Consider the following 17957-nt stretch of genomic DNA (forward strand, 5'->3'; position numbering starts at 1 on the left):
AGAGAGTCCTATATTAAATTAAAAAAGAATTTCTGTTACACTGAGTGGTAAAACATACCAACATCAATTTGTTACCTAATTCTGTAGCAATCCATCAGTCATCCTGCCTACCTTTTTTTAACCCTTTGAGACTGTTGCACCTTAATGGGAGAATTCGGGGGTTCGGGCCTCAGGTCAGGTCAGGCCTCAAGGAGGTGTCAGTCGGACCTCAGGGAGGGTGGGGGTTTGGACCTCAGGAGGGGGAGGTATGTCAGATCGGTTCGGGCCTCAGGGGTGGCAGTGAGAGCCGTGCCTGCTGTGGGGGGGGGGTGGTAAGAGACCCCGTGGGGGTCTGGGATTTCCATGGGTTGGGGATTTCCTGTCAGGGGGTATGATCCCTTAGGGGTAGGGGGAGTCCCATGAAGGGGGAAGTCGGGGATGCAGGGGGAGACCCCTGAGGGTTAGGGAATCCTATAGGGGTCAGTAGTCAGGGGTGTGGGAAGAGTCCCATGAGGGGTCTGTGTGGGACTGTACAATAATTACCCAGAAATTAGAAGAGGTTTTAATTCTTCTTACTTTTCCTGGGTAACTATTTATGTAAACCGAGTCAGAACCCTCTAAAGTTTGCGATTTAAATCGCATTTTCGGATGGTTGTCAGTGCAAGGGAAGCCTGCACTTCCGGGCAATTGCCTTGCAAACCTTACTTGTGAACTCCTGAAGGGGATTCTCCAGCCCATCTTTGGGGTACCCTGCCAATATGATGCCCTGGAGCTTGGAAATTATGGCCCATGTGTTTATTGCATAACCTAGATGCTCTACTCTATTTGCCTTCATGGCAGACCATTGCAAATGTTTAACCTTCTTCAATGATGACTTTTAGAACACTTTAAACTTGCTTTTCATTTTTCATGTTCTTTGATGCCATTTACCTGGCATATTTTGAATTAATAATTTGGGTTTACTTCAACTGTGCTTCACATTTAAATACTTGTATATAAAACCCATTTCACCACTTTTTTCTAACCACAATGATCAAGCTGCTTAGTTCTTCATCATACTCATAAATTTCAGTTTTGCTGCTTGTCTTTATCTCTTCTGACACAAGTATATATTACGGTGAAAATGTTTAATTTCATAATTCAATGTTTCAGAGGTATAACTTTTAGTTTTGGAATTGGATTTTAAATGTAGATAAATGGAAAGGTTTGACTGAGAAGCTGGTGAACAATTCCAATTTTAACAGATCTGGGGTGGTTACAGTTCAAAGACGAAGTTTTATTTTGTGGCTGAAATGGTGATAAAAGGTATTCATACCTAGGATTATAATGGCTATTTTGGATCTACCTGGAGGAGCCAGTTTGTATTCAGACATCTTAGAAAAAGCTTTGAAGTTGGAATGTAAACCAGGGAGATTTCAATTATTTGTATAATCCACCAGATCAAAGAAGCTAAAAGCAACTTGCAAACACTAGCTTTCGTGATAGAACCAGTAAATCTAGTAAAAGGGCCATTATGTCCATTAGAGATATATATTATTCATTTTGGTCCCAGAATCAAAGGGTTATTTTGAAGGGAAAAGATAATTAATTTACATTTCTGTTGGAAACATCCCGAGTATTTCATGCCACCATGGAGATAGGCTATCCAGGGAGCTACTATTTGTATCTTGAGTTTATCTGTAAGTTTTCTCACAGGACAAAAGCAGTTGGAGCCTGGAAGCCACTTTGAGACATGCAGAAAGAGAAATCTGCCAAGAGCTGCAAGAAGATAGTAAGCCCATATTGGGGTCCACAATTGTAATGCACTTAAAGAGAATTAGGGGGTTGATTGGCTGAATGCTAGTAGAAGGATGCCAAGGAATCTCATACCTCGGAGAAAAGCAGGAACACTGAGGAGAATCAAAGTGAATTCCTAAGAGTTGTGGCACACTTTGGTTTTGTTCCAGGAGAAGTGAAATAACTCTCAATATCCTGGGAAGTTTAGGAGAGCTCTTGTGGAGTTAAAAACATAACAGGAAGTAATGTGTTAAGATCTTTGGGTTTAAAGAATAAGGGTTTATGAAACATGGTGTTAAATTAATCGTACTTGCTTTGTTTAATTCTTGTACAGTGAAAGTTTTTGTTTAAAATATGAAATCTTGTGCCATAATTTCCTTTAGTTAATAACTGGGAGTTCCAATCTCTTCTTTAAAAGTTAAAGGTCTCCCTCAAGATCATAATAATATAAGTGTGATGAATGAAACTGAAATGTTCTCAGTTTGGTTTGACCAGTGCATTGTGGAGCCTTAGCATAACTGTTGTAAAGTTGTATTATAATGTCTTAGTCATCCTAGATTTAAGTGTTACTATTGTATTGCTGCATTGCCTGGATAATGAAAATGACATGGTAACTTCAATTCCAAAAATTACATTTTCAAGAGTATGCATTCTGATTCTTCCTGACTTGCGCATGTTGACCCCGAAAACAGCCTGTATACCCTCAGGAATGCTAATTGTTTTCTTCAAAATATTTCAAATGGTTCTTTCTGCAGGAAGGAGGCCTGGTAATCCCTACCCTCCTCAATCATGGGCAGGCACTAGGTTTTCTGGCTGCCTTGCATTTACTACATTACAACACTTATTACACTCGAAAAGTACTTCATTGGCCGTAAAGCAATTTGATACTTTGGCTAGTTGTGAAAAGCATTTTATAAATGTAAGCATTTATTTCTTGCATGAAGCAAACAGCATCTGGAGATACACATGTCCTCCCCATGGAAATTAAGTACCCTGCCACTGACCTGCAAACTCTGGTGAGCTAAGTACTGGAGGGCACCAGAAAGCGCAATGCCATTCTAACCATTAGGATTGTGTCCCAGAGTTTCAGGCTCAATTAAAATAGCGAATGTATTTATTAAGACATGCTTAGGAATGAGATTGAGGGTTATAAAGTTTGGTCTAGAGGCTGATGGAATGTAACAGCTTCTGAACTGCTCAACTTTGGTGATGTCACCAGGAAAAGCAATTAATAAATATATTACAATGCAAGATTCATAAGATCTTCTGAGGTTTTGCTTAAATAAAACTCAGTAGACAGGAAGAACAACAACATTTCCTCAAAGATTAAGTGTGTCGTGTACAGTCCATGTGAGAAATGTATAAAGTGTTGGCTTGATGGTTCAATAACTTTTTCTCATTCCATGCTTTCTTCAGTTCTTATGCTACATAATAAAATTGAACAGCTTTCAGAGAACAAGACATATCTGTTTGGTGCCATTTGAACCAGATTTATAAAGGTTAAAGAAAAATATTGCAAACCAAATGTGCCTTAACCTCTGTTTTGATGTTTCTGAAGCAAGGAAGAGCTTTTCCAAAGTTGAATGAGATAATACTGAGATATTTTAAGTTTTGATTTTTTTAGTACCTGTTCTTCACGGTTATTAATAATAATCATGTTGGATGACATGTTTTTGCACAGATTTTTTCCTTCTTCAAACTCGACAAGATCAACAGAGAAGTAGTAACAGTTATCCTTAAAATTCCTCCATTTAGGTGGACAACCTTTAAAAAAAGGATAAGGAAATTACTGTAGGTATATTTAAGTAGCACGAGAAAATATAAATACATATTTTAAAGAATTTTTATTTTTACTTGACGCTCATCAAGGTGAACAAGGTTTAGGCTGGAGATTGGAAAATTTTCCCGTTAAAGCACCCAGTATCAGCACCCATTTCCCAGGACAGGAATTGCACAGTAACTGAAGAGTAAAACACCTTCTACTCTGTCCAAAAATATTTACATCCGGGAGGTCTCCAGCTCATGGGCAGAACAGCCGTGGAAAATACAGAGAAGCATCCCTACTGCATTTATGTCATGTTTGTTCCATTTTCCACATTAGAGAATACCCAAACTCATTTCACATTAGACCCTTACAACCAGCTGACTCAAAAGACGTTCACCCTATGTTACCATCTTCGTAGAGACTGAATTTTAAAAAAGAAATTCAAGCTTCCAGTGAATAGCTGAAAGGATGACACAACAAGGTTTCACGTTTTAAGACTTTTATTATAAAAAGCAAACTAAAAGCAATGTTGACTAAACATTATTTAATGGCAAATTATACTTTAAACCACAGTAAGCAAGTTTCCCCCACAACTTTTATCCCAACCGAAAATCCCACGATACGATTATACTTCAGACAGTCTCTTAAGTAAACAATCTATTCTCCTGGAACCAGTCCAAAGTGATTCTTAACTCCTGAGAGTTTACTTCTGTTCCGTTCCTTTCCCAGCCTGGTAACTTTTTACCCCTGAACTGTTGTTTGCAGTGAGGGATTTTCCTAGAGATATTCCCTTTAGCTGAAGCTAGGGCCAGGATTTTCCCCTCAGCGATTTGGGGGTGGGGCCCGGTTGAAGAGGGGAAAATGACACGGGACAACGTCGGGAGGAACCCCCGACATCATCCTGGGCCATTTAAATCTTTAGGAAGGCGGGCGGACAGTGAAATCAGCTGTCCACCCGCTGACCTGTCAATGGCCAATTGAGGCCATTGACAGGCTAATTAAAGTAATTAAAGACCTGCCTGGCCAACCTTAATGCTGGTGGGCAGGCCAGGAGCCCCAGCAGGCTCCAGATTATTCATGAAACTTCATCCACTGGTGGGATGAAGTTTCATGTCCATTTTGTAAAAAATTAATAAAGTTTATGTGTTCTTTATTAACATGTCTCATCCTGTGTGACACTGTCACATGACGGGGACATGTTAATAATTTTTTAATGTTTCTATTTTTAACGTTTTTTCCACTTTCAGTATTCTCCCTGAGACAGGACTTTGCCTCAGGGAGAAGTGCATGAAAGACCGCACTTTGACAGATGGGGAATCCCTTCCCCCGTGGAACAGGAAGCGCATAGCGCTTCCCGTCGGGGATGCAGATGGGTGGGCCTTAATTGACCCACCCACTCAAAATGGCGGCGGGCCCCATTTCAGTGGCGGGGGTCAGCTGGCTGCCGAGCCAGTGGGACCCGCACACCATTCGAGGGCAAAATTCCAGCATTTAGTCTTTTCAATCTGAGAGTGAGCTCCCACTTGCTTTCCTGAATGATGAGCCATAGAGATTGGCTTCCTCTAGCTGCTCTCTCTCTCTATCAGATCCTGGCAGACTGACCTCTCTGGGAGTTTCAGGGATATCTTTTGGAAAGCCTGTAAACTGATCAAATGGCTTCCAATGGACCCTTTTCTTCTCAAAACCCATCTCCATGGCAACATGAATCACATAGGGCAGAACTTTCCTGCTGTCAGGTGGCAAGTTTAGGAGCGGGCACATGGTGGCGCGCCTCCAATTGGCGCCCCCAATTGGGGGCTCACCACCATTTTACGTGGGTGGGCCAATTAAAGCCCACCCAGCGTGATGTTCGCCAGGAAGCGCTATGCGCTCCCTGTGCGGGTGGGGAGGGGATTCCCTGAGCCGAGAGTGCGCTCTTTCACGTATGCGCATGAAAGAGTGCACTCATCTCCCTGAGGCTAAGTGCTGCCTCAGGGAGATCGGCTCCACACTAAAAAATCTTAAAAATAGAAAAAAAAATTTCCCTGACATCTCCCCTCATGTGACACTGTCACATGAGTTGGGACATGTCCATCTCTTTCAAAGGCACTTTTATTACATTTTTTAAAACCTACTTGAAACCTTATCCCACCCGTGGATGAGGTTTCATGCTTTTCCTAATGCCCACGAGGGTTCCCGGCCTGCCCACCAACCTTAAGGTTGGATGGGCAGGTCCACTATTTACTTTAATGAGTTTGTCAATGGCCTCAATTGGCCATTGACAGGTTGGCAGGCGCACAGCTGATTCTGCTGCGCTCCCACCTACCTGAAAATTGAAATAGGGCGCGGTGACGCCGCCCCCCCCCCCCCCCCCCCACAACTCACCGACCGGGAAATCCTGGCCATAGGTCTTGTATCCATGTAGAAATGCTAATCAGCTGTCCTTAGACTCCCAACTCCATTCTATCTTAAAATTAAGTAGATGGTTGACGTATAACTATTTACAAAATTTGACATTCTTAACATCTTCTTGGGACTTTAGAGACTAAGGCCTGGATTTTTGCTGAGTTGGGATGACTCAGGAGCCGTTTGTCCATGCTTACACTCCCTATGCAACATTAGGGGGTTGCTTGAAGGGCAGAGCTTGGCATGGGGGCATGAGGAGCTGGGGGGGGGGTGGGTGCAGGGCATGAGATGGCATGGACGCACTGGAGGGGGTGCAGAGGAGATTCACCAGGATGTTGCCTGGGATGAAACATTTAAGTTATGAAGAGAGGTTGGATAGACTTGGGTTGTTTTCGTTGGAGCAGAGAAGACTGAGTGGTGACCTGATTGAGATGTACAAGATTATGAGGGGCATGGACAGGGTGGATAGGGAGCAGCTGTTCCCCTTAGTTGAAGGGTCAGTCACGAGGGGACATAAGTTCAAGGTGAGGGGCAGGAAGTTCAGGGGGGATGTGAGGAAAAACTTTTTTACCCAGAGGGCGGTGACTGTCTGGAATGTGCTGCCTGGGAGGGTGGTGGAGGTGGGTTGCCTCACATCCTTTAAAAAGTACCTGGATGAGCACTTGGCACATTATAACATTCAAGGCTATGGGCCAAGGCTGGTAAATGGGATTAGGTAGGTAGGTCAGGTGTTTCTCACATGTCGGTGCAGACTCGATGGGTCGAAGGGCCTCTTCTGCACTGTGTGATTCTGTGATTCTGGTGGGTGTTTAGAGGGTGAGAGGTTGTGAGGGGCGAGAGCTGGAGGGCCTTTGTGTTTTTACTTCAACTGGAACGAAATCCCAAAGTACCGAGGCAGGCCTTTTAAACAGCCGCCTCTGCATCCGGCAGCCATTGTGGCTGCCTCCAAAATTTTTCCCCAATCAGCAAGCCCAACTGCAACCTGCACCCGACCCCCAGCAATGAAGATCTTGCCTTTGTGGCCGCTTTTTCCCTGAGGCTAGTGGGCCAAGACGGGAACTTTCCTAACTCCTGCTACCCACCTCGAGGATGGAAATCCAGGCCTATCAGTCTATTGACTGTTAGTACAGATGCTTCTGTCATTGTCTGCAAGTGTGAATACCTTGCATGTTATTCCTAGTAAAACAACCAGGGCCCCTCTTAATCTTTAACATTTGAACTATCCAGGTTTATTGCCAGCAGTATTCAGAACAGGTCACATGACTCCCCTTCATTGTTCCATTTTACCTAAATTAAGGATACAGTCCTAAAACAAAACAATCTTATAAACTTTGTATTTCTTAATGCCTATCAGTCTCAGCTAGATTTCAACAAAGCTCCCACTAGGGAAAGGCTAGTTTCTAATTTACTGTTACTCTGGATTATTCGACCATTTGAAAACATAGCCTTCCTTGTGGGCTATTTCGATTAAGTCAGACAAGAGCACATTTTTATAAATATAGTATCTTTAATTTTCTTATGAATTTATATTTTATGGTAATTATAAGGGCATCTTTCAATACTCATGTTAGACTAGTGCAACCTTTTGAAAAGCATTGAAGTAACAGTTCCATCATCTTAAGTAATAATTATATATTAAAACATAGGGATGACCAAAGCCCATTGGGTGGAGATTGGTGGTGGTGGGGCATTTAATCAGGTGGGAGAGTGAAGGGTGGGCCCCCGTAGCCTTCCTGCCTCCAACCTGATTGAGTCAATGGTGGGAAGGCCGGTCCACTTAATTATTGCATGCTTAAGAGCTTCATCCACTGTATTAGCCTAGTGGCATGCGAGTGCCTGGCCATGCACGGGGCACGCCAAGTAAACCCATGCAGGGTTGCTTGTGAGCTCATGGGAAGCATCTCTTGTTCAAAGGCACTGAGTGCCTGATCAAGAGATACAGCATCTGGAAGGACAGGGGTGGGGGAGGGTAGCAGCTGCTGACAGCTATCTCCCTGCCCTTGCCGCTGACCCTCCTCCCTGCGGCATCCACCCTGCAGTCCCCTCTTGCCATCAGTTATTTGTGACCTGGGATCCAGTAACGATACCAGGCCTTAGGTGGGTGTCATACTAGCAGCAGCCACCGCCTCTCGGGTGTTGGGAAGGCCTGATGCTGTCCAGTTAAGTGCCTGAGTGACATTTAATTTGGTGGGCCTTGCCTAAAAGAGGTGACGTGGGGTTGTTGCTGGCTCTCCAGCCACTGGGAAAGACCCTCTTCTCCTCCATTACATGCTGCTCATTCTCTTTGACCCTACCACAAATGGTACCCTTGCAATCAATTCCATCCGCCTCTTCGGTCACCATCTCAGGTTGAATCAGACCATTTTCTGCCCCAAAGTCCTACTTAACCTCAAGACAAGCTTCGGATTCCATCACCCCAGTTCTTGCTGAACGATATTGGCTTCTCATCCCAAATTTAAAATTCTCATTCTCTTATTTAAATTCCTTTATGACCACAACCCTCTCTATTTGTGTAATCTCCTTCAGCCCTCCAAGTGCTCTGCGTTCCTCCAACTTCAGTCTCTTCTGCCTCCTGCACTCCCATTGCCACATCATTGGCGGCCATATCTTCAACCGTTTAGCTCTGGCATTCTCTGCCAAAGCCTTTCAGCCTCCTTTTCATTTGTTAAGACCCTCTTTACATCCCAACTCTTTCAGCAAGCGTTTAATCATCCTTCCTATATTTCCTTCAGACTTTTGTCTGATTCATCGATCAACTTGTCATTATATAATGCTTTTAACATAGAAAAATATCTCAAGCTGCTTCACAGAAACATAATCGAACAAAAATAACCCCTGAGAAGAAAGGGAGGTTGATGATTGGAAGGGAGTTTGGAATGACAGACAAAGGTCTACAATTTAATGGGACTAGAAAATATTATGCAATACATCTGACTATTCCAACTTTATAGTTCATACCTTACATTTTTTTTATAAGGAACTGCTAATTATTACACAGCTTGGAATGTAGTATCCTGCACCAGTCAGCTGCTTTTTTTAATACTTAACTTCAGATATAGAATCTTCTTGGACATTCTAGATTACACAACAACTTTATTTCTTTAATGGCACAGTTTCAATGTAACCTTTGGACTCTGATAGGACTGTATTAAGATTGTGAGGTACTGGCTGGAATTTGAAATTCACCGCCCCCGCCCCCCACCCCACCCTCCAGAAGTCAACGGACCTTTGGCTGGTCCATCAAATTTTCCTTTCTGCTCACGGTCATTCCTGCTGTGGGTGGGACCAAAAAAATCTTGGCCACAGTTTGTCCAAGTGTGAGGACATTTGTGGAAGGAAGTGTGATGGAGCACATATAGAAGAATGTATATGATTGGTCTAATATGAACTTGGATGCAACACTAGTAGAGGGAGTAGAAGGGATTTGGTTCCTATAGTGATTAGCTGTACAGAATCAAGCTGAAGCTACTGAAGCTCCACACCTCCAATTAATGGAGCCAGTGGTCAATGGGGTATGGTATGAATTCATGTTGTGATCAAGAGGTTGATGGAAATATACATTAGTAGCCAGTTCTGCTGCTCATCTTCTGCTGAGCTCCTGATACCTTACTGTCCATCTAGTATTGGATGAAACCTCCCTTGGCAGCTGTTTGATGACTAAACAATGACTCTCCTCTTGCTGGAAGGGTTGTGTGTTTTAATTAAAGTCTTTTTTCAGCTGACTTGGCTTCAAGATGGCACACCAGGCAATGAAAGTCTGGAACCAAGTCCACTTGGTGGCAAACTAGTGTCATGCCCTGTAAAGGCATGTTATATCTTATAAAATATGAACTTTACTCATTGTGAAATTTTTTGGAACTGACTTTTCCCTTAAAAAATGGGCAATATGTGTCACAAAAGATGGATATTGAGGGTCATCTGACCTGATCTGTGAATTCAAAAACAGTTACACTGTCTTGCGAGAACAAAAAAAATTCCTGAATTGAATAGGTCTTTCTGAAACAAAGACGATGATTGTCTCAGCCCCCCTCATGATGAATGTCTTCAAACAATAAAACAGGTTAATCAACCTAAAACCACACTTAGAAAAGGGAACTGTGAGAAGCCACATGGTAGGAGAACCTGTCTACTTTTAATCTCTAAGTGCTCTCTGCAGAAAGACACAGAAGCAGCAAAAAGGGCAGTAAGAATGGAACACTGTAACCTCATAAGGTATCCAAGCCTGTTGCTTTTCAGGTCCACCAATACAGCAAACTGATCCCTTAGTACTGAGACTATAAGCAGCTAACTTTGTGATCTGGAGAAAGTCCATCTCCCAAGTCAGTGGCTAATGGTTAACTTGACTCTGACCTGAGAAAAAGCAAGAATCTTACCAGTGGGCTGCACTAGCAACCCCCAAATGGATTTTCAATGAAGCAGAGGCAGGCCATTTGGCCCAACTGGTTTAGACAGGTATTTATGCTCCACATGAACACTTGGGTATCATTAAACCTTCTGCTCTGCTAACCTGCATCGAAACATATTTAGATATGTTTAGACATATTGGCCTGGATTTTTATCTTCAAGATGGTCCGAGGTCTTGATCTCACCTCCTGCCCAACAGTGCCTGCCCAGGCTACTTTCATTGTGGGGTGGTGGTGGTGGGCTAAAGATGGGACAGCCAACTGCAGAAGCATGACTGAGGCAGGAACGGAGGTGGGCAGATGCCAGGGCAGGCAGGTTAGAAACACCACCTCAGTTCCCAGGGACATCAGCTCAGGTTGGCAGCTGAGTGTGAGACCCCCTAAAATCTCATCCTACTACCCCCTCATGCCCCATTAACCAGATTCCCCCTCCATACCCACAATGACTCTCCATATTCCATGCTCCCTCCATACCCTATTTCCCCATAAATCCCCATGCTCCCATAACCCTCCATGCTCCTCATATCCCATTCATACCCCCATGTTTCCTACATATCCTCATAAACCCCCTCCATACCCCCACAATACCTCCTTGCCCTCATGCCCACTCACCCATCCCATGCCTCTTCAACCCCATGCCCACCCTCACCCCATATACTTTCACCCCTCCATGCCACTCACCCAGTATCAACTATGTACAGGTCTCTTGAGCCTTATTATAATACTGGGAAACCTTTGAGGAGCTCATTAATTGTCAAAATAAACAAAGTAATTCAAAAACCACTTCAGATAAACCTAATTCTTTCAAATGGTCATAAAACTTTCAAGACAAATGAACTCACAGTCCCCTTGACAGCTGTGTCAACAACTTGTAATGAGCTGAATTAATTAGTGGGTCTGGAACTCAGCTAAGCATTCATATTGGGATTCCATTACAAAGCAATATAAACAAAGCCTCCAGATCTGAATACACTAATGTCTTTGAAGTAGCCCAAAAAGATAACCGTCTATTCCACTGCTTCAAAGGCTCAACAGATGGCTGGGCTATCAATTAAAGAAGTCATCCATCTGTTCATCTATTTCAAAGGTTCAAAAGATGGCTAGAGTGTCAACCAAAGTGAAGATTAAATCACGGAGAAAACTGACACATTCAACTCTGAGTCTCAGTACTGTTGAACTCCAATGCAACTGAACACTTTCACAGTGCTAGTCAATTTAATGGTCACTTACCTTTCCTAAACAAAGCCCTATCATTAATCACTGTATTAAAAGCATATTTAATTTATTATACACCATTATGTTATAAAATATGTAGTTGTCAACACATTTTGAACTTACCTGTCAAAAGATTCCCAACTCCAGATTAGGGTTCCCTTTGGCTCATGACTCCTCTGAGGTGCTGTGAACCACATCACCTACCAAAATGGGCATGATTCCATAGAAATAGCATGGGTGTAAAATGCACATCCTGTAACAGTGCAGGCAAGGGTGGGGTGCAGGCTCGCTACCCACACCTTTATTCTGCACCCTTAAAAATCTCACACAATGGAAGTACGGCGAGTATCCTGAAATTTGATTTTGTCCACCATTTTGAAATCCCCCTGCCTCTGTTTTCACACAGAAGCATGAAAATCTGGCCCATTGCCTACAAGGGGGACTTCATACTCCATGGGCTGAATTATATGAGGTGCTGGATTCTCGCCATCCTCTCTCCCCCTCAGTTGAAAGATCGGACGGGAGCCTGTTGAGGGGAGCCCTGGCTGCTACTAACAGATTAGAGCCAGGATCTCTGCCCCATTAGGGGCAGGAATTCTTGCCTCAGTGAGCTGCAGGCTAGCCAGAGGCCAGCAGCTCTCCAATACTTTGGGACAGACATGTGCAGCATTGGATCAGGATCTGGGTCAGTGTTTGGGATCTCGGTGGGCATCAAGCTGGCAGACCCCGCTGAGGGAGATGGAGGGCTAAGGTTTGAGAAGTCAATGGGGGGAGGGCAACCTGGTGGGTGAGTAAACCCTTGGTGGGGGGCCCTCCAATGGACCCAAGGGCCATAATAAGGAAAGACCCCCTTGCCCACCACCAGCCAACTTAAGGGCCTCTATTGATCTATCAGCCACCCAATGCCACCCCTGCTACTGGTATAATTACAGTAAGGTAGGGCAGGCGGGTAGGCAACAGGTTGGTTACCCGCTGGATTTAATGAACCCTTCTGCTTACACACCTGCTAGCCAGGCAACATAAAATGCAGCCCCATATTGGGAAAACCAAAACTCTACCTATGCAGATTTCTCAGGAGCTTGGTTTGGGGGCCCTCAAATAAAGTGATGTGCTTTTTTTATTCATTCATGGGATGTAGGGGTCTCTGGTTAGGCCAGCATTTATTGCCCATCTCTAGTTGCCCTTGAGATGGTCGTGGTGAGCTGCCTTTTTGAATCGCTGAAGTCCATGCAGCGTAGATGCACCCACAATGCTCTTAGGGAGGGAGTTCGTTCCAGGAATTTGACCCAGCGACAGTGAAGGAACAGCGATATATTGCCAAGTCAAGATGGTGAATGACTTAGAGGGCAACTTCCAGGTTGTGGTGTTCCAATGTATCTGCTGTCCTTTTCTTTATTTGTTCATGGGATTTGGGTGTCACTGGCTAGGCCAGCATTTATCACTCATCCCTAACTGCCCTTGTTCAGAGGGCATTTAAGAGTTAACCACATTGCTATGGGGTCTGGAGGCACATGTAGGCCAGACCAGGTAAGGATGGTAGATTTCGTTCCCTAAAGGACATTAGTGAGCCAGATGGGTTTTCTGACAATTGGCAATGGTTTTGTGGTCATCAGACTTTTAATTCCAGATTTTTATTGAATTCAAATTTCACCATCTGGCGTGGTGGGATTCATACCCAGGTCCCCAGAGCATTACCCTGGGTCTCTAGAATATTAGTCCAGCAGCAATACCACACGTGTCTGCACAGGCTCTCTGAATGAGTATTATGACTCAGTGCCCTTCTACTGCCTTTGACCTGTAACCCTGCACATTGTTTATATTTAAATAATCATCTAATGCCCTCTTGAATGCCTCAATTGAACCTGCCTCCACCACACTTCCAGGCGGTGCACCCCTGAACCTAACTACTCGCTGTGTGAAAAAGTATTTTCTTACATCATGTTTGCTTCTTTTGCAAATCACTTTAAATCTGTGCCCTCTCGGTATCGATCCTTTTAGGTGCAGGAACAGTTTATCCCTATCTACTCTGACCAGCCCTCTCATGATTTTGAACACCTCTATCAAAGCTCCTCTTAGCCGCCTCCTCTCTCAGGAGAACAGTCCCAACCTCTCCGATCTATCTTCATAACTGAAGTTTCTGATCCCGGAACCATTTTTGTAAACCTCTTCTGCAGTCTCTCCAGTGTGTTCACACCCTTCCTAAAGTGTGGCACTCAGAGCTGTACACCGTTCACCAGCTAAGGTCTAACTATTGTCTTATACAAGTTCAGCATAACCTCCTTACTCTTAGAATCATGGACAGTAGGAGCACGAGTAGACCATTTGGCCCTTCGAGCCTGCTCCACCATTCATCATGATCATGGCTGATCATCCAACTCAATAGCCTGCTCCCACTTTCTCCCCATATCCTTTGATCCCTTTCACCCCAAGAGCTATATCTAACTCCTTCTTGAAAACATACAATGTTTTGACCTCAACTACCTTCTGTGATAGCGAATTCCACAGGCTCACTACTCGCTGGGTGAAGAAATTTCTCCTCATCTCAGTCCTAAATGGTCTACCCTGTATCCTCAGACTGTGACCCCTGGTTCTGGACTACCCCACCGTCGGGAACATCCTTCCTGCATCTACCCTGTATAATCCTGTTAGAATTTTATAGGTTTCTATGAGATCCCCCCTCATTCTTCTGAACTCCAGCCAGTATAATCCTGTACTCCATGTTCCTATTAATAAAGCCTAGGATACTATATGCTTTATTAACTGCTCTCTCCACCTGTCCTGCCACATATAATGTCTTATGCACATATATATCCAGGTCCCTCTGCTCCTGCACACCCTTTAGAGTTGTACCCCTCATTTTATATTGTCTCTCCATGTCCTTCCTACCAAAATGAATCACGTCACACTTCTCTGCATTGAACTTCATCTGCCACCTATCTGCCCTCTCCACCAACTTGTCTATGTCCTTTTGAAGTTCTACACTGTCCCCCTCACAGTTTACAATGCTTCCAATTTTTGTATCATCTGCAACTTTGAAATTGTCCCCTTCAGATCATTAATATATATCAGGAAAAGCAAGAGTCACAATACCAACCCCAGGGGAACTCAGCTAACTCATTGATGCCCAGTCTTGAGTTGCTAGATCTGTACAAAATCAATCCCATTTAGCACAATGGTAATGCCACACAACATGTTGGAGGTTATCCTCAATGTGAAGATGGGACGTCGTCTCCACAAAGACTGTGCGGTGGACAGATGCATTTGCAACAGGTAGATTGGTGAGGACGAGGTCAAGTATGTTTTTCCCTTTTGTTGTTTCCCTCACCACCTACCGCAGACTCAGTCTAGCAGCTATATCCTTCACTCAGCCAGCTTGGTCTGTGGTGGTGCTACCAAGCTACTCTTGGTAATGGACATCGAAATCCCCCACCCAGAGTACATTCTGCGCCCTTGCCACTCTCAGTGCTTCCTCCAAGTGGTGTTCAATATGGAGGAGCACTGATTCATCAGTTGAAGTGGAGGGGGGCAGTATGTGGTAATCAGCAGGAGGTTTCCTTGCCCATGTTTGGCCTGATGCCATGAGACTTCATGGGGTCTGCAGTTGATGTTGAGGACTCCCAGGGCAACTCCCTCCAGACTGTATACTATTACGCCACCACCTCTGGTGGGACAGGACATACCAAGGGATGGTGATGGTGGTGTCTGGGAAATTATCTGTATGATATGATTCCGTGAAGATGACTATGTCAGGCTGTTGTGTGAGTAGTCTGTGAGACAGCACTCCCACTTTTGTCACTGGCCCCCAGATGTTAGTAAGGACCCTTTGCAAGATCAATGTAGCTGAGTTTGCCGTTGTCGTTTTCGGTGCCTAGGTTGATGCCAGATGGTTCATTGATTTTATTCCTTATCGACTTCTTTTTGTGATTTGATACAACCGAGTGGCTTATTAGGCCATTTCAGAGGCATTTAAGAGTCAACCACACTGCTGTGGGGTTTGGAGTCATACGTAGGCCAGAGCAGGTAAGGACAGCAGATTTCCTTCCTGAAAGGCATTAGTGAACCAGATGGGTTTTGACAACCATCGACAATAGTTTCATGGTCATTATTAGATTCTTAATTCCACATTTTTATTGAATTCAAATTCTACCATCTGCCCAGAGCATTACCTTGGGACTGTGGACTACTAGTCCAGTGACAATACCACTATATCATCATCTCCTTATTATCTGTCAGGAACCCAGCTGACCCCAAAATGCCTGAATATGGGAAAGTAATCAGTTTATGGGATCTTTATACAAACTAAATTAACAATTTTAGTTCATTGGTGTAACTTATTAATGCTGTATTAAATTCTGTTTACAGAACAACAGTAAACTTAAAAGCAGCCAGTTACAATTTTCCCACTTGATCAATGATAAATCCAAGTGGGCAGGGAATGGGATTAATTCAATTTTAGTTCAGCAAGGCAATTAAGAGTTACGAAACCAAGTGGGGTAGATGTAGCTAAGGTACAGAGCAACCATGATCTAGCTGAATGCCGCAACAGGCCTGAGGGGTTGAATGGCCTAGTATGTTCCTACAACAACAACAACAACAACTTGTATTAATATAGTACCTTTAATGTCTCAAAATGTCCCAAGGTACTTCACTTCAAATATCAAGCAAAATTTGCTTGATGTGACAATGAGCCACAAATGGCAATATTAGGGCACAAGGCCAAAACTTGGTTTTAAGGACCATCTTAAAATAAAGCAAGGTGGAGAGGGTATTCCAGAGCTTTTTCCTCCCATTATTCTTTAATGGGATGTGGGCATCGCTAATAATATCAGCATTTGTTGCCCACCCTATTTGTCCTTGAACTGAATGGTTTAAGGGTAAAGATTATGTGGATCTGGAGTTACATGTGGGCCAGACTACAGAAGGGTAGCAGATTTCCTTCCCTAAAGGACATTAGAGAGCCAGATAGGATTTTTACAATAATCAGTGATAACTTCATGGTCACTATTACTGAAACTGAAACTAGTTTTCAATTCCAGATTTTAATTAATTGAATTCAAATTCCACCAGTTGCTATGGTGGGATTTGAATTCATGGTTCCCAGAGCAATAGCCTGGGTCTTTAGGTTCTTAGCTCAGTGACGTAACCACTATGGCACCATGGCCCCAGAAGGGGACCAGGCTGCTGAGACATGACCACCAATGGTGGAGCAATTGACACTGGGGATGCTCAAGAGGCTAGAATTAAATGAATGCAAATTTCTTGCAGCGTTGTGGGGATGGAGGAGATCTTAGAGTGAGGGAGGGATGAGACCATGGAGGGGGTTTGACAACAAGGCTGAGGTTTTTAAAATCGAAGTGTGGCTTGACTGGGGTGCCAATGTAGGTCAGCGAGCACAGGGGTGATGGGTGACTTGGTCTGAGTAAGATGATGGGCAGTTAACTTTTGGGTGACTTCAAATTTGCTGTGGATAATTCTTCCAAAGACCTAGGCATGCTGATGAATCTGCACCTTATTTAATATAATGAATTTCATTTGGAATTGTTAATTGGAACTGACTGTACGCAGAAAAAATACTTAACAAAATCTGAAAAATAAACATAAAATATCACAATTTTTTTAATCATGGTTGTTTCTTGTAACATTTCTGGAGCCAGGCAGTTAGATAAGTAATGTGATAGATCTCACTGTTGGGTGGAGGACTGATGATACCAGTTCAGCCGCCTGTTGTATGTCCTGCTCCACTGAAGACAATTGAAAGGAGAAACATACAGATCATATAACAGATGGCTGATCCACTAATACCAGGTTTTTGTCAAGTGGTGAAAGTTAAAATGTACCCCAGGGAGATTTCTATTCGAGCACATAGTTAAAGATTTTTACCATTTGGTTTTGGAGGAAGGTTTGAAGCTTGGTTTATTAGTCCTATGGGACCTGGGGGACCAGGTGAGCCTTTTGGACCTGGGATACCTGGTGGTCCTACCGGGCCTTTGCTTCCTGCTGCTCCTGGTTCACCTTGTTCTCCTGGTGGTCCTGGAAGACCTACTTTGCCATCGGGTCCTTCTAGACCTGGCAGTCCAAAGCTCCCTTTTGCTCCTGGCGCACCAGGTCTCCCATTTGAACCCTTTTGTCCTTTCAAGCCAGTGAGGCCTCTATATCCTTGACTGCCCTTTTCTCCTTTAGATCCGGGTGGGCCTCGAGAACCTTTTGGACCCATTGATCCAGGTCGTCCAACTTCTCCACGATCACCTTTTTGTCCCTTTGCCCCCCTAGTACCAGCTGGTCCTTGTATTCCTTTGTCACCTTTGGGACCTCTTGGGCCAGGAGGACCTAAATGTTTATTCAAGAAAAATGAAATTTTTTAGTACACATTGTAGAGACAGAAACTAATTTATTAAATACCTATCCATGATTTCTGAGGTACTGCAATGGGAGGC

The 17957-nt window shown here is 43.8% G+C and overlaps 1 protein-coding gene across 2 annotated transcripts in view; it reads right to left on the reverse strand.

Annotated features, from left to right (window-relative positions):
* colec12 (collectin sub-family member 12) overlaps positions 1–17957 on the reverse strand; it is a 239021-nt gene that overhangs the window by 18939 nt on the left and 202125 nt on the right. For both annotated transcript variants that reach the window (XM_041190038.1, XM_041190037.1), the window contains 2 exons: positions 17404–17850; positions 3383–3519 (listed from right to left, as the gene is read on the reverse strand). In XM_041190038.1, coding sequence (XP_041045972.1) covers positions 3383–3519; positions 17404–17850 — 584 coding nt within the window. The remainder of the gene's footprint in view (positions 1–3382; positions 3520–17403; positions 17851–17957) is intronic.

The sequence above is a fragment of the Carcharodon carcharias genome, chromosome 6, assembly GCF_017639515.1.
Source record: "Carcharodon carcharias isolate sCarCar2 chromosome 6, sCarCar2.pri, whole genome shotgun sequence".
In the NCBI taxonomy this organism is placed as follows: Eukaryota; Metazoa; Chordata; class Chondrichthyes; order Lamniformes; family Lamnidae; genus Carcharodon; species Carcharodon carcharias.